The sequence below is a fragment of the Kryptolebias marmoratus genome, linkage group LG10, assembly GCF_001649575.2.
Source record: "Kryptolebias marmoratus isolate JLee-2015 linkage group LG10, ASM164957v2, whole genome shotgun sequence".
Classification (NCBI taxonomy): Eukaryota; Metazoa; Chordata; class Actinopteri; order Cyprinodontiformes; family Rivulidae; genus Kryptolebias; species Kryptolebias marmoratus.
In genome coordinates, this window is record NC_051439.1 from 7904782 (window position 1) to 7927452 (window position 22671).

The 22671-nt window shown below is 41.8% G+C and overlaps 1 protein-coding gene across 2 annotated transcripts in view; it reads right to left on the minus strand.

Annotated features, from left to right (window-relative positions):
* Positions 1–251: 251 nt before the first annotated feature.
* Positions 252–22671, minus strand: part of gna11b (guanine nucleotide binding protein (G protein), alpha 11b (Gq class)) — a 31245-nt gene continuing 8825 nt past the window's right edge. The window contains exons 2-7 of one of the 2 annotated variants that reach the window (XM_017414834.2): positions 14399–14583; positions 12514–12668; positions 8827–8955; positions 6510–6639; positions 6268–6421; positions 252–5372 (exon numbers count right to left, since the gene is read on the minus strand). In XM_017414834.2, coding sequence (XP_017270323.1) covers positions 5182–5372; positions 6268–6421; positions 6510–6639; positions 8827–8955; positions 12514–12668; positions 14399–14583 — 944 coding nt within the window. In that variant the 3' untranslated portion in view covers positions 252–5181. Of the gene's footprint in view, positions 5373–6267; positions 6422–6509; positions 6640–8826; positions 8956–10438; positions 10568–12513; positions 12669–14398; positions 14584–22671 lie in introns of both variants that reach the window. The other variant, XM_017414843.2, reaches the window with a different exon arrangement.

Sequence of the window (22671 nt, forward strand, 5' to 3'; positions counted from 1 at the left end):
GAGTTGTTCCTTTCACTGTCACCAACATGCTGCTCAGGATGGAAAACTATGACGAAGTGAAGATTTAACAAAATCTGTGGCTTCCTTAGATAACTTTTACTAAATGACTTTTTATAATGTTTATGTTTTTATAAACTGCCCTGAGACGACTTTTGTTGTGAATTGGCGCTATATAAATTAACTGAATTATTAATACCATGCAAGTTATTTGTTTTCCACACGAGGTCATGAAATCCACTCACACACCAAGAGCAAGTATAGGAACAAATTTATTTTGATTTAAAACAGATACCTTGTCATTATGTTTCTCTCTTAGAAGGCGGCAATGATCATAAGTCATGTTCATGTTTGAATGAGGATCAGGCAACAGTGGCTGAAACAAATACATGAAACACGTAAAAAATATGGCAAGACTTATGTAAATCAAGAAATCAAGAACACCAAACTGACCGAACCTCCTTCGGAAAGGGCTCTGTGCTTCAGTGGAAACATCCAAGCCCTCACTTCCAACATAAAATAAACATCACATGCAGTTATTACAGTTTCTTAAAAAAATAAACAAAAAGAGCAAATTAGCTTTAAAATCTTCAAATCTTAAATACAGAATAAAGTCTTTGAGTGAACTAAATCATCTATGCTTTTAGTGTCAGGTGAGTTTTCAAAGGGAGGGGGCTTCTCAAATGGTGGTCTGTCTGATAGTGACCACAACATTGGCACTTAGAGAGAGCCTGGGGTAAAGAATGGGGTTGGCACACTCAGTATAATACATAGTTTACATTTTGGTTTACATACAAAATAAAGAAGAAAAAAAAAATTAAACACTTTATACACATCACTATGTGATTGACTTTCTGGTTTCGTTAAAGTGAGGAAAAAGGAATCGAGTGGTCCTAAAATTACAGTGTTCTGGTGATGTTTTTAATACAAGAAAAAAAAAAAAAAAACAACAAGCTGAGTGTCCACCAACTCCATACTGATGTCCAAGAGATAAAAGTTTGATTCCAATTGGTTTAGCAATGAAAACAAATCTGACCACCTAAAGGCCAAAAGGATGTCATCCCAGATTTTCTCTTTTTTAGGTAACCCTCCCCCCCAAAAAAACAATCTTACAACTGGTTAATGCTGGGAAAAACAAAATACAGATAAGAAAAGACTAAACTGTCCTCCTTTCCGTCTCGTTTACGTTGAGGTAAAGCACCACCACACAACACTGGACTGCTAACACTGACAGCCACCCAGCCTTTCACCCTGAGCCAGAGTCGACGCCACGAAAAACGAACACAGCTGCTGATCAACACTGAAGTGTGTGCGTACGGGCGTCCTGATCCTCGGAGCAGCAGTCAGTCATCAGAATGTCGTTTCCCAGCAGACTGCATGGCGTTAACATCATACTGGTGCCGTTTTCTACACTTTAACCCCAGTTAAATTTTCAAACCGGCAGGAAGTTATTGCCCAACACGGAGGGGATAATTTAGATCCTAACAACCCGGGTTCTGTGGAAAGGTCATTTATATCGGCATATAGACGGCTCCTTGAACAACTCAGTTTGGAGAAATCGCCAAGTCGTCCCAGACCAAAGTGGATCACTGCCGTCTTAAAACAACTTGAATGTCAAACATTTCACAACACTTCACGCCAGGGACTCGAATGTTGCGTTACAGTTATCACAATATTCCTGCATTTGAAGCAAAAACACTCTTCATCGGTAATTATTCTATTTTTCTTCAAATATTTAACACCCAATCTCACACCGTTCGGCAACACTAACCAGGTGCCAGAAAAACAAACAACGAAAAAAAAAAATGGTTGTGACAAATTCAGCCATTTTAACTAGGCATCAAATATTCAAAGTCTGGGCAGCGTAAGGTAACCTTGACGGTAATGTAAGGTGTTTTCTTTTTTAAATAGTGCATTATTTTTTTTTACTGTGAAACTGAAGTTGTTTTAAGGTGGCAGCAACTATTTTGTGATTAGCTTAGTCAGACTGAACCATTCCTCCAAGCTGAGGTTGTTCAAAGAGTCATCTACAACAGGTAAGATATTTATTCTTCATTACACGAAGCCCCACTTTCAAACTTTTAGGTTTTTAGTTTTGATTCATTCAGTGTTCAGCATCCGATTCTAATAATGGGGCAAAATCGTGTTCCAGCAGATGCGATCAAATTTAAAAGAAATCGACAGGCAGTAATCAGGCAACAATCCTTCAAAGAAAAGGGCATGCTGGGCTGGCGTTATTATTTTTCCTAAATAATAAAAGTTCCTACTCCATGCAAGTGTCCCAGGTTTAAAGATGGAAAAAAAAAAAATCAACACCAGTATGATCCTAAAAATATTTCTTGGCTATTAGCTACAACTCAAATACTTGGGGAAGTCATGCAATACTCGTCTTGTTAGTAGTGTCTGTACTGATAAGTGTTTCTACACTGCATGGAAAATTACAGGCAATACTGTGATACCGATGCAACGAAAACTCAAAAACAAGAAAAAAAAAAGGTAGTGAAGATCGGAGAATGTAGTGAAGAAATACTTACAAGAAAACGCCTTTAGTGTTGGTAAACTCGCTCTACACACACACCTTACATTTGTCTTAATACCCTGCCCTATATGTTAACAGCATAGACTGCAAATAATCTCTTTCTAAACAAGTATTAGTGGATGACTTGGTTCACTGTGGTCCTGTACTCCACTCCCCGCTGTCGGATGCACTGTGATAGCCCTTAATGAGGATGACGGGTAAATTATCTGTAAAAACGTTCATGTGTGAGACCAAAAAAAAGAAGTATATATGCACTTCACTGGCACTATTCAAAGCAAGCGTCAAAAATTTGGAAATTAAAACATTTTTTTTGTGTGTTTAGTTACAAATTGCAAACATGGACCGCAAAAGGTCTCCAATCACTGATTTAAAAAAAAACAAAACAAAACAAAGAAAAGTCCACCTATGTTTGTACTGTACATTTTTCTAGGTATGTATTACAGCGCTGCATCTATAACCCAACAGGAGAAAATATTATTTAGAAAAGAAAACGTTCAAGGATTCCTAAAGAAAAACAAATATGGATGAAAATGTGATGGCAAGTACAACTTGAAATGTTTATAAGAAATAGAAAGCAGAGATTAAGTTCTTACTATACCAGACATTCATTTTTTTGTAGGTTTTTTTTTTTTCCTTTTGTTTCGTTGTTGTTGTTTTTTTTTTTTTTTTTTTTTTTTTACAGCAGTTCAGACTCAAGTAAGCTCTGCCATGAAAAAAGGAGCCCTTCAACATGACAGAATCACAAGCAGTCAAATTATCAACACCTTCATCCTGGTCCATAAATTATATAAATTAAAAAAAAGAAAAAGAAAAAAGAAGAAAATCTTTTAATTACTCTTAAAATCATCCTGTCAGCTCACTGTGAAAATTTGCGAACCGGCCGCGGTTCGTTTCGCTTTGGAAGCAGAGCGGTCGCGTGGCGGCTTCAGTCAGAGGAACGCATTTCCTCCGTGTAACCCCGTTAATCAAGTGGACAAAATCCATAATCACAGTATCAATACTACCATAAATTCAGAGGAGAAAACTGTATGCTAGAAAGATTTTTTTTTTTTGTAGTTTTTTTTTGTATTTTAAACCAAAGATGGTGTACCACAGAGCACTTTTGTACAGAAGTGTTTTTTGTTTATATATTTACAAATAAACAATTACAGACTGAGTGTTTACTGTGAAAGGCTCGTAACCCCCGCCCCCCTCCCTTACGTTCTTCTTATCACACAACGGCGCTCAATCTTTTGTTAATAAGCAAAGTGACGACACAAAAGAAAAAAAACAAACAAACAAGGAGCACATCCTGATGTCATGGATGACGGCGTCGCATCAGGAAGTGAGTCCGGTTATTTATAGACGGCCGAGTGACGCTGGCGTGACGCGGTCAGAGGTTCCGGAGCGGGCGCGCGCGGGGGGCGGGGTTTGGACGTACGGCCCGTGCTCCGTCGCTCTGACCTGCGCCGCGCTCTCCCCCCTCTCCGCTTCCACGATCCGGAGTGCGAACGGTCTACAAGCGGGGAGGGGGGGCCGTTTCTTTACCCCGCTACGAGCGCTGTGCGCCCTCGACGTCTGCGTCAGCGTAAAACCAGATGTCGCTGTGGAAGATTGTCCCTGGAAATCTGTACGGGAAACATCTGGAGGAGGGAAGCGTGTGATCAACACAAAAAAAATAAAACAAAACAACAGGAAAACAAAACAAAAACGTAAGATCTTAAAGATTACGCATGTCAAATAAATTTACAGTTGCTTCTTTTGTGGATATTTTTTCTCCCCCATGTTTTGTTTTGCTGATTTTTTATCATTTTTTGTCTCCCCCCTTTCCTTTCATTCAGCCAGTTTGTTTAATTACAGGTTGGAGCAAATTTCTATCAATAAAAATCTGTTAAAAAACCTCAACAAACGGACTTTTCTAAGCTCCGTCTCGCCCCCTCGTGCTTCTTTAAGTGCCTACTTCATAATGTACGCTTGTATTTTGGCTTTTTTTGTGACTGGGATGCTCACATCGGGGGTACATTCATAGATGTGAGGTGGAGGCTGAATCCTCAGCTCCGTCCCTTTTGGTGTGTGCGTGCGGCCTCACATCCTGGCTGGGAGCAGCTCGCTTTCAGCACCGACGCTCTTCGGATGATGTCAGCTGATGAAGCTCCTGCCGCACTTTTGGGAAAGGAGACAGCGGAGAGGGAAAGAGAGCGAGGTCGATTCTGTTGGGGGATTCTTGGGGATTTCGTTCTTCGCCAAAATGGGATTTCTTGTCATTAAAAGCTGCCCCGAACAGAGGCAAACGCCACAGAAACCCTTCCCAGTCTCTGTTCAGCCGGTGGGAAATGGTTTGTTTGCCGGAGTCAGCAGCCGGGGCCAAATCTGACACACCGAGCAGCTTTGAGGGCTGAGGACTCTGACGCAACAAGCTGCCGAGAGATGACTTAGGAGGGAGAGGCTTTGGTAAAAGAGGGGCACGTTTGACTCTGGGAGGATCTGGAAATACACTGTACTGAGAGAGAGGAAAAAAAAAAGACAGCAACAGTTCTGTTTGTGTATGACTGTGTGTGAGAGCCGGAGTCGTGTGCTGCGGGATGCGTGTGGAGCTGACGGCACCGTCCTACAAGGCGGGCGCCTTTGTGCAATGGAGAGGAGGGGGTGCGTCGCACGGCGGGCCCTCACACCAGGTTGTACTCTTTGAGGTTGAGCTGCAGGATGGTGTCTTTGACAGCCGCAAACACGAAGCGGATATTCTCAGTGTCCGTGGCACACGTGAAGTGGGAGTAGATGATCTTGTCGCTGTCCGGGTTCAAGTCCACGAACATTTTCAGGATGAACTCCCGCGCCGCCTGGGCATCTCTCTGAGGACCTGAAATGGAGACACGGGGGGGGGGTCGATGTAAGGGAAGCTGCGCTGCATGTCGTGAGGAGTCGGGTCGGGGGAACGACACCGCTCTGGTTGCAAATCTGAAAGGTACGGTGGCCCTGAAGTCCAAACCACATCAACACATAACTAAACACAAATAAAAAACACAACCGGAAGAGGAGCAGGAAACATGAAACATCACTGATTGAACGGCGCCGTTTGGCTTTTGAACCAGAACTTTTTCTGCCTGTAGCGCATTTTTGAAAACATGAATGTTACTGGTGTAGCTGCCGCCATCCAAGAATAATTTGAGTCAGAACATACATACGAGGTTTCAGGTTTAAAAGCCAAGCGAGTTTCCCACTGGTACCTACCCCTTCCAGTAGGTTAATGTTGTGTTGTGTGATTTGTTGATGTGGTTTGCACTTCAGGGCCACCGTAGTAAGGCCTCACACTCCTTGAAGGAATGCACATCCCCCGCCCTCGTTCATGAGTTTTTAACTAAAATAATCTTCTGATGAGAACGGACTGAGTTAGCCGTTTGTGTCAAACCTTGTAAATGACATTACGCACAATCCTATATGTGACATCGCAAGATGTGTTAGCCCTCAGTGTATGTGTTGAGGATGGCTCCCATCTACTACCACATCGCATTTTAGCTCAATATCTGTAAATGTAACTGAGTCACAGGTGTTTTTGAGTTTCCAGAGGCTGTGGCTGCCACCCTGAATCAGGTTAACTTTCTCATCCAACGATTACTTTCTGTAAGTCTTAATAAATTCAATCTACTTGTTCATGAGATATTTCACTAACAGAGTTGACTCCAATAGTTAAATGACAATCTGGCTCCCATAAACCCCTTTAATCCGTTAACAACACAAGATATAGATGAACTCACCATCAAATTCCGGGAAATAATCCACCAAGTGCGAGTAGGAGATCTTCTCCTCTAGCAGGTCCTTCTTGTTGAGGAAGAGGATGACTGAGGAGTTTTGAAACCAGGGGTAGGTGATGATCGTCCTGAACAGAGCCTTACTCTCCTCCATACGGTTCTGATGCACAAAGTAAGGAAACAGAAGCGACGTGACTAACGTGGCTCGACGTCAACATGCGGATGAGCTCCTGGAGAAAACGCCTCACCTCGTTGTCGGACTCCACCAGGACCTGGTCATACTCGCTCAGGGCCACGAGGAACATGATGGAAGTGACATTCTCAAAGCAGTGAATCCACTTCCTCCTCTCTGACCTCTGACCCCCAACATCCACCATCCTGACGGGAAGATTACAGTTCAGTGGGACGTGTTAGGGAAGACTCCTGGGTGGTTTTGTTTATTATAAACGAGCTTTCGAAAGACTATAAACTCCAGTGTTAAAACAAGTTAATAGTTTAAGCTTCCTCAGAATTTGTTTCTGCTTTTTGAACAAAGATTTTGAATAATTCCAGCATTTAAAAACAAAGGTTTGTATTCTTCGCTTGTCAACATATCCCTAATAAATCTGAGTGTATCTTGAATGTTGGAAGTAGTTAAATGTGCAACGAAAAGCAGGGTTCTTACACATTTTTGATTTTCTCTACAAACTTTCAGATTTTTCAGAAGTCACCAGCATCATTTTCTATAATTAACCAAGTTTGTGCAGTAATGCAGTTTTGTTGTCTGTGAGCTCATTTAACACATTTAAATTTGGTAAAGATTTAACCCCCAATTTAACAAATATATATATATCATTTTTCCAATGTGTCTTGTGAGGATAAACAACTATCTTCTACTGCTAAAGGTGCAATTTTCCCCTAAATGCTGCTCGGTTTAATGTTAATTTTAAAAATTATTACATGTGAAGAGCTTTTTTGCCTCTGCAAACTGTTTTTTAAAATAATAATAACAAAGTCCTATTACTCCATATGCAAAACTGCCTAAACTTGTATGTTTTTTTTAAACATTTATTCAAGTCTCAGTACAAGCTAAACAAATAAAGTTGTTACTTTTTCTTTGTACCGACAACATAAATCATATAGACAGGATGTCCAAACAACAAATATTTACATTTCTGGGCGTAGCTGAATACATTAAAAAAGTGACAATTGAGGTAAATATGTTCATTTTTTATTTGTAGCTGACTCTGCTCACGTCAGCAACTTTTAGAAATTCTGATTTTTATCAAATGCAACAGGTAATAAAGACTAAAAGAAAACTCAACTTTGACTACGGTCCATTCTCTTTTTTTTTCTCCAATTTTCCATATACACCTAAACCTGAAAAATATTACAATCCAATTCCACAATTTTCAAGACTGTAGGAACCCTGAATCAGAGTGTAAACATCCAAACGTAGCCGATCAGTGAACTGTGTAAGCAGTCTGATGGCGGCGCTGAGGGGAGCTCAGTTTGGACGTCTGTGTGTGTGAGCTGAAGTGACGGCAGAAACTACTCAGATTTGTCAGCTTTCCCCGGAGCGCTCGAGAACACAACAGCGTTCGGAAGACAAAAGAGAAATTGGGAGGGATGTGATATGAAGGACGAAAGCGGAGCTGAAAAGTGGGACACGGAGCAGACTGAGGACAAACAGAGGACAGTGGGACGAGCTGAAGCTGGCGTGAAAAGTGATTTTAAGTAAAAGTGAGCCAAATATTAGTACGAAGAGTCTGATCGGGCAGCGTGCAATGTGCAAGTTATTCTATAACATCCAAACTCACAGAACATGTGAGTTCAGGTTTTCCGAGCCTCTCCTTGACAATGTCATTCCTCCATCGGGGACTTCAGGTCCCAGTTTCATTAAGCCTTCATTTGGCACAGACGATTCAGCAAAAAAATCTCTCAAGCCACCGAACTTCCCCAGTCAAGGCAGAGAACGAACAACACTGGAGCAATTAGAAGTCTTGGTTTGGGAATTCTTCCTCTCTTCCAAATTAAAAACAAACAAAAAAAACCTACAAAATCTCCAGACTGGATTCATTGCTGCGTCTGAGAGGGCCGACCTAAAGCCCGCCGTGGTTGACGGTGCGACGGTGCCCCCTGGTGGTGGCCTAGTCCACCGTGGTCCTCAGAGACCCAGGGCCAATATTGGCCCTGCAGGACCTGCTGCCCAAAATAACATTCCTCCACAGCGGAGAGGACGACCTCGTTTCTTGTGACAGCCGGGGAGGGAAGGAGGAAGAAAAGCGTGGCCCACTTACAGAGACCGGGCACCAGAATGTAGGCCTCAGTGTTCATTTGTGGTCGGGTTCTGCGTGTGCGACTGTTCCTGGAGGCAGCAGGTAAGTAACTAACGAAAATAGCGATGACTTCAGTTTTTGATTGCAAGGAAGCATTCAGAGATGAAGACAAAGTTTATTCAATAATGAGGAGGGATAGGAACATAAAATATACGGGGGGGATCAGAAAAAAAATAAATAAATAAAAGAGTTGATTATTTTATGAGAAACCACAAAAGGGACGCAGCTACAACGAGCATCTTTCTACCTGAAAATGATGCTTTGCAAGTCGAATGGGTACTCTATGATTCCTGTAGTGGGGATGCGCACTCTGAGTACATCCTGCTGAGTAGGGAGATAGTTGGGATCGGCAATACGATCCAGATCCGTTAGATAGCTACGAGAAGGCCATCAGGAAGGAGGGAGAATAAAAAGGGGAAGAGGAGGGGAAAAAAAAAAAAAGAGACAGGAAAACAGTTATATAAAGCGTGACAGGAAATTATAGCAACCCTCTGTGGTTCCAAAAAAGCGCTGATCAGTCCCTGTGGAAGGAGATTCACAGAGGAGCTAAGAAACAAACAAACAGAAACAAAACAGAAGGTGTTAGTTCGGCTCCGCCACCACTCTTTGCACAGACCCATGAAATCTTTTTTTCAGGTTTGCCATCGACTGCAGCTTCGTTTTGAAGGGAGAACTCACCAAATTGGGGTCGAGTCATTGATGGATTATGGTGCAGAGAGTGAGGCGGCAGCAGTGGTTTCAGCAGCGTTTGTTTCGCATAAAGAAGGATCGGACAAGTTCCGCATCAAAGACAGACAGAAACTTTTATTTTGAAAGGGAAGCCTTAGTTTAAATTCTTTTCTTTTTTTTTTTTTACTTTGAATGGGATAGTCGGGTCATATTTGAAGGGCAGACGTCTTCATCTAAGCCAGGCTAACAGCTAGCCAAGCCAAGCATATAAAATAACTCAAAAAATATTTTTTTATCCAAGAGAATGCTCACATTAGCTAACATTCTACACTTTCGCACGACACCGTTTATTTAGTTTGTCGCCATTTTCCCAACTGAAGAACTCCCGTGTATATATGCAAATGTATGTGTGCTCTGTGTAAACGCAGACGTTGCTGAAGCTGCACATGTATCAGTCTGCTGGGAGCTGAAGAACTTTTGGACGGACTAGATGTGCTGATCAGGCGGACTGATACATTCTGCAGCCTCTCAACACGGCCTGTGCTCAGCACCTCCGTTCTCGTCGTCACCCGGAGGTTGTTCGGATGAGAAAACGGCGACAAACACGCAAAAGGTTTGAAGGTTTAATATTAGCTAATGTGGCGTCCTTTCATACCTGTGTGACATTTCTGAGAAAGAGTTGTTTTATAAGCCTGGAACGATGGAAAACAGACCCTTGCTTGGCTAGCTGTTAGCCTAGCCTGGATGAAGATTTCCACCCTTTCTCTCCATACTCTGGGCTCTCTGACTGATGTCACGGCAAAAAAAATGACCGAACTATCCCTTTAAACAGCGCTGTCTGTTTCACCCGTTTCCAGAATCAATTCCTGCAGAATCTTTGATATTCCTGCCTAATCCTTCTTTATCTGTTATGTTGTGGCTGCTCCCCACACGCTTCAGTGCAGCATGTCTGGCCTTCTGCCAACACGATTCTAAACACAAACCACTGATATCTAATCACATTAACTGCATCGTTTTCATTTCTCTCCTCAGGACAACTCGGGCGATTCGGAATTAGAATTTGGAGCAATTTGCAGATTTAGAATTTGTGTCTTGATGGCAAAACGGGATCCCTGACAGCCATCAGTGGTTTATGTCTTCTACCCAGTGTGGTGCTGCAAGTCCTGGTGCTTTTGGGGGGGAGGTGGTACCTGAAGATGACGTTCTCCAAGTCAAATGGGTACTCTATTATGCCCGTGGTGGGAACACGGACCCTCAGCACATCCTGCTGGGTGGGAACATATCCCTCTGCAGTCACACGGTCTATATCGCTAAGGTAACTGGAGATAAACATGAACAGTGTGGATAACGCTGAAACGAAGACAAATTCTACGGCTTAGTTATACTTTTCCCCCTCACACACACACACACACACCAACACAGCATGCACATACATGCCTGCAGACTTGAAGCAAAATTCAACTGCAGAACAGCAGGGCCACCACCAGGGGGCACTATAAAACGACTCAATAGCCTCAGGCTGTGTAGCCTGGGGTCATACACACATATTTTAACTTAAGGTGAACAATATAAACTCCTAAAATTTAGACATTAAATAGATTATTTTAAGGTTTAACTTTAAAGTGGGTTTTTGCTCAGGATTTCCCCAAACATTTCATCTCCAAACCTACAAAAAAAAAAAAAAAAACATTAACAGAGACTTGAAACTCAACCACTGATGTACCTAAACAGCTAAAAAACAATTAAATGAGGGCTTAACGAGTACAAACAATACACAATTTTACCCATTTATTAACACGCATCTTAATTTCTTGCCACAATTACAGCAGAAACGTGCCATCGGCAGCCATGTTTGTTTTGTTTTTTTTGTTTAATTTGATTAGTGGAGATTATCTGGTGGTTTTGCAACCTTAACCACAAGTTTGCAAACCGCACTTTTTGCCAATTCGTTGGCTAAAAAGGCAAAGTATTGAATCTTTGCCAATTATTAGAGCATGCTCACACTGGCTGCAGCCCGTCTAGAGGTTTAGGACAAGAACGATACGACAGGCATGGTTGTGTCTTCAGCGTGATGCTTTACACTATCTGCTTGGATCATCGTGAACTCTCTGAATGCCACGCATACCGTTCAGCTGTAATAAACCTCAATGGCACGCTACACGCCTAAAGACTTAACGACTAATTACCGATCGAATGCCAAACTGTAATTGTACACAAGTGCTATCATGTTCTGAAACTTTTATTGTGAAATTTGACACCCATTACCATGTGTGTGATTAAGTGGCTCCTGTGCTACTCCACCCAGCGTCTATTACAAAACCAGCACAGTAGTTGTACACAGATTAATACACACAAAGACAGGCACACGCAAGCTGGCAACAACTGCAGAGCTAAACACACCTTAAATAGTCTCAGTGTTTATGTCTAAGGAAAAAAAAAACATGTAAAACAGGTATAAATGCATAAAATCGGTTTCATTTTTTTTAAATTTTAGTGTACAGATTCCTCAAGTTTCAGCAGCATCTAAACTCTTTCCCCAGAGCATAAAAACATGCTGTAGTTAAGCTAGTATTCCTGCGAGGAATGCTAGCTTAAATCCAGCATGTTTTATGTTTTATCTACCACTTTGTATGCCAAAGATCTTTCATGATCTGTTAGTGCCCGGAGTATGTGTTGAAGAGGAGTCTCAGCTACTACCACACCAGATTTTAGCTCAATATCTGTAAAACTGACTGCGCTGTGTAGCCATTTTTGTGTTTGCTGTGGTTGACTAGCCTTGGCAGCCACCTTGACTCTAAAAAGCAAACAGCTGTAGAAGTACATCCATACATTTGTCCAGTGGTTCACGACATATTTTGCTAACAGACAGACAAACCCACACATTTCGTTATCGCCTGCCTTGCATATGAGATGTTTTACTGCCATGCACATTTTCCATTTATTCAAACGTTGTCCTAAAATAAGAAGATGCAGGTTTGGAAACAAACATGTTTATTGACTGTCTTTCTTTAATTGGAGAAATATAAAATAATTTTGACAAAAGACATCCGTAGTAAAGGTTTCTGCAATCTTCTGCGTTTTACACAAGCAAACAGTAAGAATTACAGATGATAAACTGACTGCAGTTTCCAAACCAGCATCAGATGGGGAACAAAAGTTAAAAAAAGGCAACTACAGACCGTGTCAGAGGCCGTAAATACCCTAATCAGACATCAGGCCCACTGTCCCTCGGAGACAAACAGGAAAAAAAAACGAACAGACGTACTATTTAGTTGAGTCAGAGAGCTGGTACTCTCTGCGACGGTCGTAGGACTCCTGGATGCCCGGGTCAGCCCACAAGGTTTTAATAGCTACGACGTAGTGCTGGTCAAAGCCGTTGATCTTCTCGATATCCACCTCCTTCACAAGCATGGCATTGGCCTGGAACGACACAGAGATAAGTAATAAAAAAATAAAAAGGGCCCAAAGATGACAAACAGGACAAACAAAAACATACAAAGATACGTCCAATGAGCCTGAAATAGACAGTTCATATATATATATAGAAAGAAACAGCTGTAGTCACCAATTAAGCAGTCAATCCGAACCACCCAGTTAGTTTAGATCCTTTTTAGTCAATCTTTAAGAACAAAGTTGATGGAAAGAGTTGTAGCAACTACAGGGGAATTAAGTTGATGAGCCACATGATGAAGATCTAACTATTTGTAAACAGCAGTATGGTTTTATTCCAAGAAAAAACACCACAGACGCCATATTTGTTTTGAGGAGTTTGATGAAAACGTACAGAGAGGGTCAGAAAGAACTTCATTGAGATTTTGTGGATTTAGAAAAAGCATATGACAGGGTGCCAAGAGAGGAGCTGTAGTGTTGTATGAGGACATCTGGAGTGGCAGAGAAGTATAGTCGACTGGTACAGGACATGTATGAGGACAGCAGGACAGTGGTAAGGTGTGCTGTAGGAGGGACAGATAGCTTCAATGTGGAGGTGGAAACAGCTGGAAGAAAACTTGGAGAGGTGGAGGTATGAACTTGAAAGACGAGGGATGAAGGTCAGCCATAGGAAGACAGAGAAGATGTGTGTGAATGAGAGGGAGGCTGCTGGAGCAAGGAGGTCAGAGGTCACAAAGGTGCAGGACTTCAAGGATTGAGGGTCGACTGTCCAGGAAAACAGGAAGTGAGGTAAAGAGGTGAAGAAGAGAGTCCAGGTAGGATGGAGTGGATGGAGAAAAGTTTCAGGAGGGATTTGTGACAAACGGGTGGCAGCAAAGGTCAAAGGAAAGGTTTACAGACAGTGGTGAGAGCAGCCATGTTGTTTGGTTTGGAGACAAAAAGACAGGAGACAGAACAGGAAGTGGCAGAGCTGAAGATGTCCAGGTTCTCCTTGGGAGGGACGAGGATGGACAGGATTAGGAATGAGGTCATCAGAGGTCCAGCACAGGTTGAAGGACTGGGAGATATAGTTAGAGAGGCCAGACTGAGATGGTTTGGACATGAGCAGAGGAGGGACAGGGGGTATATTGGTAGAAGGATGTTAGAGACAAAGAGGAGACATCTGGATGCAGTTAGAGAGAACATGGAGGGAGTCGGAGAGAGGACAGAGGACACAGAAGACAGAGTTAAGACCAAGTTGAGATGCAAACTCTTCATAAATACATTTTAGTGAGTCAAGTTAGTGAATTACACTGCCCCTTTTTCAGGAATTAAGGAAAAAGAAAAATCTTGTGACTGAAAAATATTTTCTACACTTAATCATAAAGTTAGTTATAAACAGAAGCCAGGAATATTTACTGTTTTCTAAAACAATTTTTACACAAACCCTGATGTGTTTGCGTTACATTAACCCCAAAACAGAAGCATTTAAATTAAAATGTATAATGCTGTATTTTGACAGCTACTATGCCTTTAAAAAATGATAAACTAACAGTATTTCTACTACTTTGTCTAACAAAGGCTACTTTGTTTTTCTCATTTCTTTGACATAAAATAAAATTTTAACTCAATGACTGGTGTTGATTTATTTTCCACAGAATTCCACCCATCAAAGATGCTGCAAACGGGACCTAATGACCCTAATGTCCACAGAATACAATACAGAGGAATCAAACCGTTACAGAGATCAACGGTTCTCCTGTCTGTGGGTCAGAACTTACGCGGTTCTGTTCATATTTGAACGGGATCTTGAGGGTCTCCATGGCGCGGATCATGGCCTGCATGGAGGTGAAGATGTTTTGGTAAACGAGACGAATGAAGCCCCGCTTATCTTCATCTGAGTAACCAGCACCGTGAATGATCCTCATCTGTTTGATGAAGGTGCTTTTGCCACTTTCTCCCGTACCTGAAAAGGGCACAAAACACAGAAACGGACAATTAAAAACAATAAAATAAAAAGAGCAAGGACTGGTCAGACTATGAGGCTAAAAAACTAGAGGCTGGACTGTCCACACACACATCAAACCATTCAGTTTGATTCATTTATGTGCAAACAGCAGCTGGTAAAGTCATACAGCCTGCAAACATTATAACATTCTGATGAGGAAAGAACAATTCTTGGTGATGATTTCATAAATTAAGGAGAAATACCACATTAAGCTCAGACTTAAAGAGCCCTTTTGATCAATGTCTCAGCTGCAAAAAAATTAAAATAATTTTTTTTTAAATTACCTCGGTCTGTATCTTTGAAAATAGTTTCTAAACTGAACAATGAGGGGTTTACTAAAACTATGTGACAATTAATGTATTTAGAAACTAATATTCTGTAGAGTGCAGGGAAATATCTATATATATATATATTTTTTTTTAAAGGAAATGATGCAGACACAAAATTTACGGTTTACTTTGGTAATGCTGGTAATCCATTCATTTGTACCCTATGAAACATGCAAAAATGATGAGACATTATGCAGAAATAACAATTTATCACAGCCCAAGCAGTCGTTTGCAAAACTGCGCTCACTGATATTGTGAGGACGACAAATATTCGATTTCTTGGGCAGTCCTACTTGGCAGAAACGGTTTTTGGTCTAAATGTCCCTTTATTTGTTCCTCACTGTTGTTCTTCCTGTCTGTGAACAATATTAAAATAAAAACTACCCGGTTGAACAAAGGTTAGAGATGTTAAAAGACTAATGCAGCTTTTGTAAAGAAAAAAAAGTGGAAATAATATTTATAGAGATTACTACAATTCAAACATATATTAAGGAATATATAAAAATCTTAATAACTTCTGTCCATGTTTTAACAAAAATGCTGAAATAACCATGTCATACCACTAGGTGGCAACAAAATCCACATTAAGCACTAAGTCCAGAGAAAGAAAATTCTTAGCTTGACTAAAGATCCTCATTTAACATTTTCTCTCAGTTACACACATAATTAAAGTTTAATGGTTACAGGACTGGCATAAAGTGACACAGATGCAGAAAAAAAAAAAAGGATTTATTAAGTTTTAGTTTCTAGTTTTAGTGCAAGTTATGCTTCTATGTCATCATTTCTTTAACGCTCCACATTCCAAGTTCACAGTAAAATTTATCCTAAGTAGTGTAGACGGGGTTATACTCAGAGTTTTGGTTTATTAGTCATGCATGTGTCTTTATGCATTTAATGAAATATTCTTCATATGGATCTTTAAATGTAACACTTAAGAATAGTCATTTTAGTGGGATTTTAATTTGTCAAAGTTTCTGTTCTGTAACCAATTTTTTCCTGTAAAAAATATTTGGAATTTTCCTCTCTGTGTCTTCACACGTTGTTTCCAAATTTTAATTTTCTCTGTACCAAGACTTCAAACCACATCTGGGTTCAAAGACAGAAGCAACATGAAAAGCACAGATAAATCTAAACTGCGATGTGAAGATGAGCTCCACAGAAACGCTGCATTTGATGTACAATTATTCTTCACTTCTCAGTTCATTTAACAGCAAAATAAATCGGCTCAACCTTCTACAAATACAAACATCTTTCTAAAAAATCTCGAGCTCATATAAGTCACTTTCAGATGGCAGAAAATCCCTCTGCTGGAATTCCAAGTTGATTGACTAAACGAGTTATGATGACAAATGTGTCAAAGCTTCTTTGTCCGATGACCAAAAGCGGGCCTACTGTTTGGAAACCAGACAAACCATAAAATGCTTCTAGGAAGCTGAAGAGAGACGACTGGAGGAAAATATGAGCTAATTGAATTAGGATGATTAAGGCAACATGTCCTATATCTTGGAGCTCGTCTTAAAAGGTGACAGCGGGCTTCGTTTTCTCAGCAATCCTCCGCTGCCTGTTCTAGTCTACATCTGATTTGAAGATTTTTTATGTTTGAGAAAAGACGTGTGTGTGGAAATTTGATTCAAGGATCACTTCTTAGTGTAAAAACAACCAGAGCATTTCGTAAAGCTGGATTTAGGCAGTTTAAGCTGCACAATGATTTATCACCTTTACGTACTGCCTAGAAACGTCACCTTGAGGGCATGAAAAGAGAAAAATGAAATTAAAAGCTGGCGGCATGTCACCCCTCCGCCGTAACAAAAAGGATCCATAATATCTGCAAAACGGAAAGGGAAAGACAAGGATGGGAAAAAAAAGAAGAAGAAAAAAAACACTCATCTCACTACCACCTACATTCAAGGTTTTTGAAGAGCAGCCATATTTCTGTTACCATGGCAACCCTGCTCTGTCTCCCTCGCTTTTTTCATTCCTGTGTGTGTGTGTGTGTGTTTTTTCCCCTTCTTTTTTTAAACCCCTCCCATACGCCCCTTCCCTCTGCTCTCTTTCGTCGCAGACAGTAAATATAACTGAGAGCCCCTCAGGCTTGCTCTGTGCTCTTCATCCTTCGGTGTGCTGTGGAGAAGAGGGGCCTTAGCTCCTCTTAGATTTTTAGAAAAAAAAAAAAAGAAAAAATAGTGTGGGGGGGAGCTATGCCGAGGTCAGTAGCAGGTTGCCAGTGATAGCTAGCTTCCCTGTTCATGCAGGAATAAATACTTTCCAAACAGAGTTGGGGTATAACCGCCAAATGAGCCGCTTCCACCTTCTTTACCAAGAGCACCGTTTGATTGAGGCATTGCAGCAAAGCCTGCAAACTGGTTCCTAACAGAAACACGCCGTCTCACAACTATGGTAAATGGCTTGCACTTGTATAGCGCTTTATCTAGTCCAAGGACCCCAAAGCGCTTCACACTTAAACTATAGGTTTAATTATAACTCTAAAACCACAGGCCTGGCATTCCTTAAAGGAATGCATATCGCCAGCCGCCTTTAAAGCCAAAATTTGAGACTAAGGCTAGGTTCACACTGCAGGCAAAAGTGGCCCAAATCATATATTTTTGCCCACCTTCTACCGTTCATCCGTGGTTGCAGAGGCAACACATCCAGGAGAGAAACCCTGACATCCTTCTACCCAGCGTTCCCAGGCCAGAGAGGACACATAATCCTCTCTTCCCAGCAGGACATGCCTGAAAATCTTCCAAAGGGAGGCATCCTAATCAGATGCCTGAACCACCTCAGCTGCCTCCTTTCGATGAGAAGGAGCAGAGGCTCTACTCCGAGCTCCTCCCGGATGACGGAGCTCCTCACCTCATCACTGAGGCTGAGCCCGGCCGCCCCACGATGGGAGCTCATTTCAGCCGTTTGTATCTGGGCCACCTCCACGTGGGCTCACCACTGGACGAAGTAAGAATGGCAGAAAATGATTTTGTCGGCTTTAATTACAAAATAACCAGAGGCACACATCATGTGACAGCATTAGTACTTTCAGGGCTAAAGACTGTTCACACTGGAGTCTGATGACAGTCGCATTTAAATTATATGGTGAATAGCTACCAAAATAAATAAATAAATTGAAATTGAACATTAAGACCTGTAGAGAAGTTGGTAACTTTATGCACCATCATGCAATAATTGCAGAATAATGCACTGAGTGTATTGTATGTGCTGTGAATGTCTCTCAGCTACTACTTCCTGAACGTTTCATTAAAATCTGCCCAGTGGTTCACGAGATATTTCGCTAACAGACAGAGTTAACTACAAACAGTTAATGGCCAAATTTTAGACAATCTGTTAGCCCTGAGAATATGAGCTGGGAATCAACATCAGCTACAGCCACAGTAAGGTTTAGGTCATTATCTGTAAAATTAACTGAATTATAGCCTTTTTAGTGTTTGTGAAGCTTGATTAGCTACAGCAGCCATTTTGATTTCGTTTCGCTTCAAAAGTTCCTCAGTTGTAGATGTGCGTTCAGTGATTACTTTCTGCAAGTTTCATAAAAATCCATTCAGGGGTTCAGAAGGTATTTTGTTAACAGACACACACACACACACACACACACACGAGCAATAAGACAATAATAAGCAAGAAGACCACTTCTTAACTCAAAGTCTGATTTATTTCTCGTGACCCCCCGTCACAAGATCTCCCCCCGCCGCGCTCTCGTAACCATCGTGTCCCCCTTTGACCAGACAGCACACTACGGGCCTCTGTCTTCCCGCTTTCCTCCCCGGATTGCACTCGCCACAACCATTTCCATGCCCTTCCCAACTCTCTCCAACAAATCCATCCCCTCCTCTTCCTCCTCTGCTCCATTTTAGCACCCCCCCACCTCCTCCCAACCTCCCCAAGGTGAGAAATATGCCTCTCCATTCTCATCCCTCTCCGTCAAGATTTTTGGGATATTCATAACTAGAATCTGTCCATTCTTTTTTGGTAATGGCCTAGAAAAAGGAGGTCACCTTTTAATAGCTCACACACTACTTTGGCTTGATAATGCTTTCTGTTCTAAGCGGCCAGGAGTGTGAGAGGGAGAAAGAGGAAAAAAAAAAAGAGGCGAGATTATGTCCCAGTTCACCGGTGCGACGTATGCTGCACTGCCCACACGCTGCTCTTTTGTGGAGCTGGAACCGAGAGAACGAGAGAACACCGGACGACAATAAAGTTTCAATTAGAAGTGGATAAATTAGAAAGGCACTGAAACACTTCACCTGGGCCCTCCACTGTAAGGGTAGCGTTCACGTAAAACCTGGCGGACTTGATCCAACAGCTCCAAATGAACACAAGTCGCAGATCGTCCTCCCGTGTCCTTCTATGTGCACAAGTTCGTTTAGACTCATTATCGTCCGCCACCGAAGGGTGAAGGCCATCGATTGGGTTTTTGCCTGCGTCTGTTGGCGAAATATCTCATAAACTACTGAACGGACAATCGTGAAACGTTCGGGAAATAATCACTGGGTGTACCTGCACAACTGATTAACATTTGGAGCCGACCTAATTCAAGATGGCTGCCACGGCCAACTGATCTTAGAAAACATAATAATAGCTAAAACTTAGTCAATTTTACAGATTTTGATCTAAAATTTGATAAAGAAGCAGCCAGAAATCATTCCCAACACATAGTCCGAGCTCTAACAGAGTGCACAAGATTCATGCTTAAAATGTTGCCATTAACTATTTGGACTCAACTGTTTGTTAGCAAAATATCTCATAACTCACTAGATGTATTCTAATGAAACTTTGAGGAAATAATCACCGGATGCTCCTCTACAACTGATTTAACTTTTGGAGTCAACCAAATTCAAGATAGCCACCACAGCCAAGTCATTTTAAAAAACATAAAAATGGCTATAACTCAGCCAATTTTGCAGATATTTAGCTAAACTTTGATGTGGTAGTGGCTGATAGTTATTTACAACACATAATGTGACATTGCACGAGACTGTACATTATTTTATTTTCAAGGTTTTATTAAAACTCCATAACTTCTCAACATAAGACGATCTCAGTCTAGATCTCTGGCATGAAAGGCAGCAAATACTTCCTTCAGAGGATGGCGGATCTTTGAGGCCTCTTTTAATAGAAGGCCTGGGTCAGCCATCAGCTAAACCCAGCTTCCCTCTACAACAATCAACATTTCTCTGCACAGGGAACTTCTAACACTGTGGGAAACCCGCATGCAAATGCACGCGTAAATATAACGCTCCACCGGCAACAGCGGTTGCCTATCTGGGTTTACGCAGGGTCCTTTCAGGCCACACGACAAGTCAATATCAGCGGTAGGGAAATTCGTTTTATTTGCATTAACAAAACTGGGCTCAAGCACGTGTTTGCATGTCTACTGGAAAAATACAGTATGAGTCAGGAAGGAACGACGCTAACCGAAAGGTAGCGTGGGTCTTAATCTTTTACTGAATTTATCTTGGAAACCGGCCCCATTCAGACGTGCACGCTGAGCCGAGCCAGCCCGAAGCGAGATGAGCCAACACCTGCTGAACCAACCGTAGACACACGGATTGTGCGGTCCATCTTGGAGGCATGGATATTACCTCCACCGCGAAGGCCTACTTCCTGGCGTTTCCCCTGTCATGACCGAGGCCACGCAGACCGTGCGTGGCTTTTTGTTTTTAAAAAGCCGCGTGCATGCGCGCGCGCAGAGACAAAGCAGAGGAGCCGTTGCTGCTTGGTGTCGGGAGTCCATTGTGTTCCGTGGCCGTCTGGATCTGCCGCTTTGTGCCGGCGTCTCTGCAGCCGCCGAGCGCTCCGTGTGTGGGTGTCGGAACTGTAAATCGAAGATACATGCTGCAGCATGCACCAAACACTGTAAACTGCTTTTTTTTTAAATTATTTTTATCACCTTAAGACAGCCTTGGCTGCTGAGTGAGAGTGTGTGTTTAGTGTTGCAATGATTAACTGTAAATGGGAGCAAACGTATAGGGGGGAAAGACTGAAAGGTAGCAGCATGTTTGACTGCAGCACACATCCTGGGCTGAACTGCTCACACCTAAACCTGAAATATTTCCTTATATGTTTAGGTTATTTTTAGGTCTACTGCACTTTAGGAAAGGTTACAAGGAATCTCTGCTGAAAGAAAGACCTACTTTATCATAAAAAGCTATGATCTAGATGCTTAATTGCCTTAATGTTTTCAGTTGTGTTTGTGAGACTTAAGAAAAAAAAAAACTGGATGAATTTTTATGAAGCTCGCAGACAGTCATTAAACGTACATCTACAACATATCAACTTTTGGAGTCAACCCCATTCAAGATGTCTGCCACAGCTAAGCAATCTTAGTAGACAACGATGGATACAACTAAGCCAGTTTACAGATACTAAAATTAAATTTGTTAGTTGCTTGGAGTTATACCAGACATACTCCAACTTGCTGCCATTAACTATTTGAGTCTACGCTTAATGTCTGTTAGCAAAATATCTCACAAATCACTGGACAGATTTTAGTGAACCTCTCAGATACTAATCACTGAATGTAGAACTCAGTAAGTTTTGGTCCTCATTTTATTTCGTTTTTCTTTTATTTAGTGAAACATTTTGATTTTTCTTCTAGAAAATTCAAGGTTTTTTTGCCCCCCAATTTCAATTAATTATTGATTATTGATTAATTATTAATTATTTCAGGGAGCGTGATCACTGCGATCCAGTGAGATAATGTGTCTACACAGGAGGAGGAAATGTGTCCTCGAAATTTTGAAACGTGGATTTATTCAATTTGCATATAAAACAGACAAGAAGAGCTCGGGACAAGCATTGTCTAGGAACAACAACAACAACAACAAAAAAAAACAAATGAAGTGACAACAGCGGAAACGGTATAATCACAGGAAAGTGTAGGTTGTGTACAGCAGCTTGCGGGATACATGAATAAACATGACCCCCCCCCCCCGTCACCACGCAGAGAGCCGCCAGAAATGTAGGCGATGTCACCGTCCTGTCTGGGGACCGGGGCAGCAGCAGCGGCAGTATATGGGACAGTCTTCGTCCAGCCTTACATCGACAGAGAACAAGCCATGACCCCCTTTTAAGAACGCGAGAGTGCGCTTAAAACGCGGTGAGCAAACCGTGGAAAAAGACACCGAAAAGTGTGTCTGGAAACCGGGATGAGAAGGAGAGCTAAAACACGAGTACCTTCTCATGGGAAGGATTTAGTGTCCATGCATCACTGTGACTTTAATGATAATAAAGTGAAGTGGAAGCCCTGACACTTAAGATACGGAAAGAAGCTTTTATACTACTGACAGACAAAGAGGCATCAGCAATAATCAGCCTAGCATGCTAAAAACCTACAGATGCACAGATTCTGGTTTTGTGGGCCTTTATGTCCAAACGTCTCCAGCTCCTTCAGGTTGGAGGGGAGTTGCTTGTGTCAGACCATCTTTAAATCAAACTAGAGATTCCCAGTTGGATTGAGGTCTGGGCTTTCCAGGACCTTTATTTGGTTCTCCTTAAACCACCTGAGTTGTGGTGTGTTCAGGGTCATTGTCTTACAGGAACATGGACCATCCCCCGTCTCAAATCCCTGGAAACACTGACAAGCAATTCTCAAGAATTTCTCTACTTTGCTCCATCCATCTTTTCTTTACCTCTGACCGGTTTCCCCAATCCTTGCTGATGAAAAACCTTTCCACAGCATGATGCTGCCCCCACCATGCTTCACTGT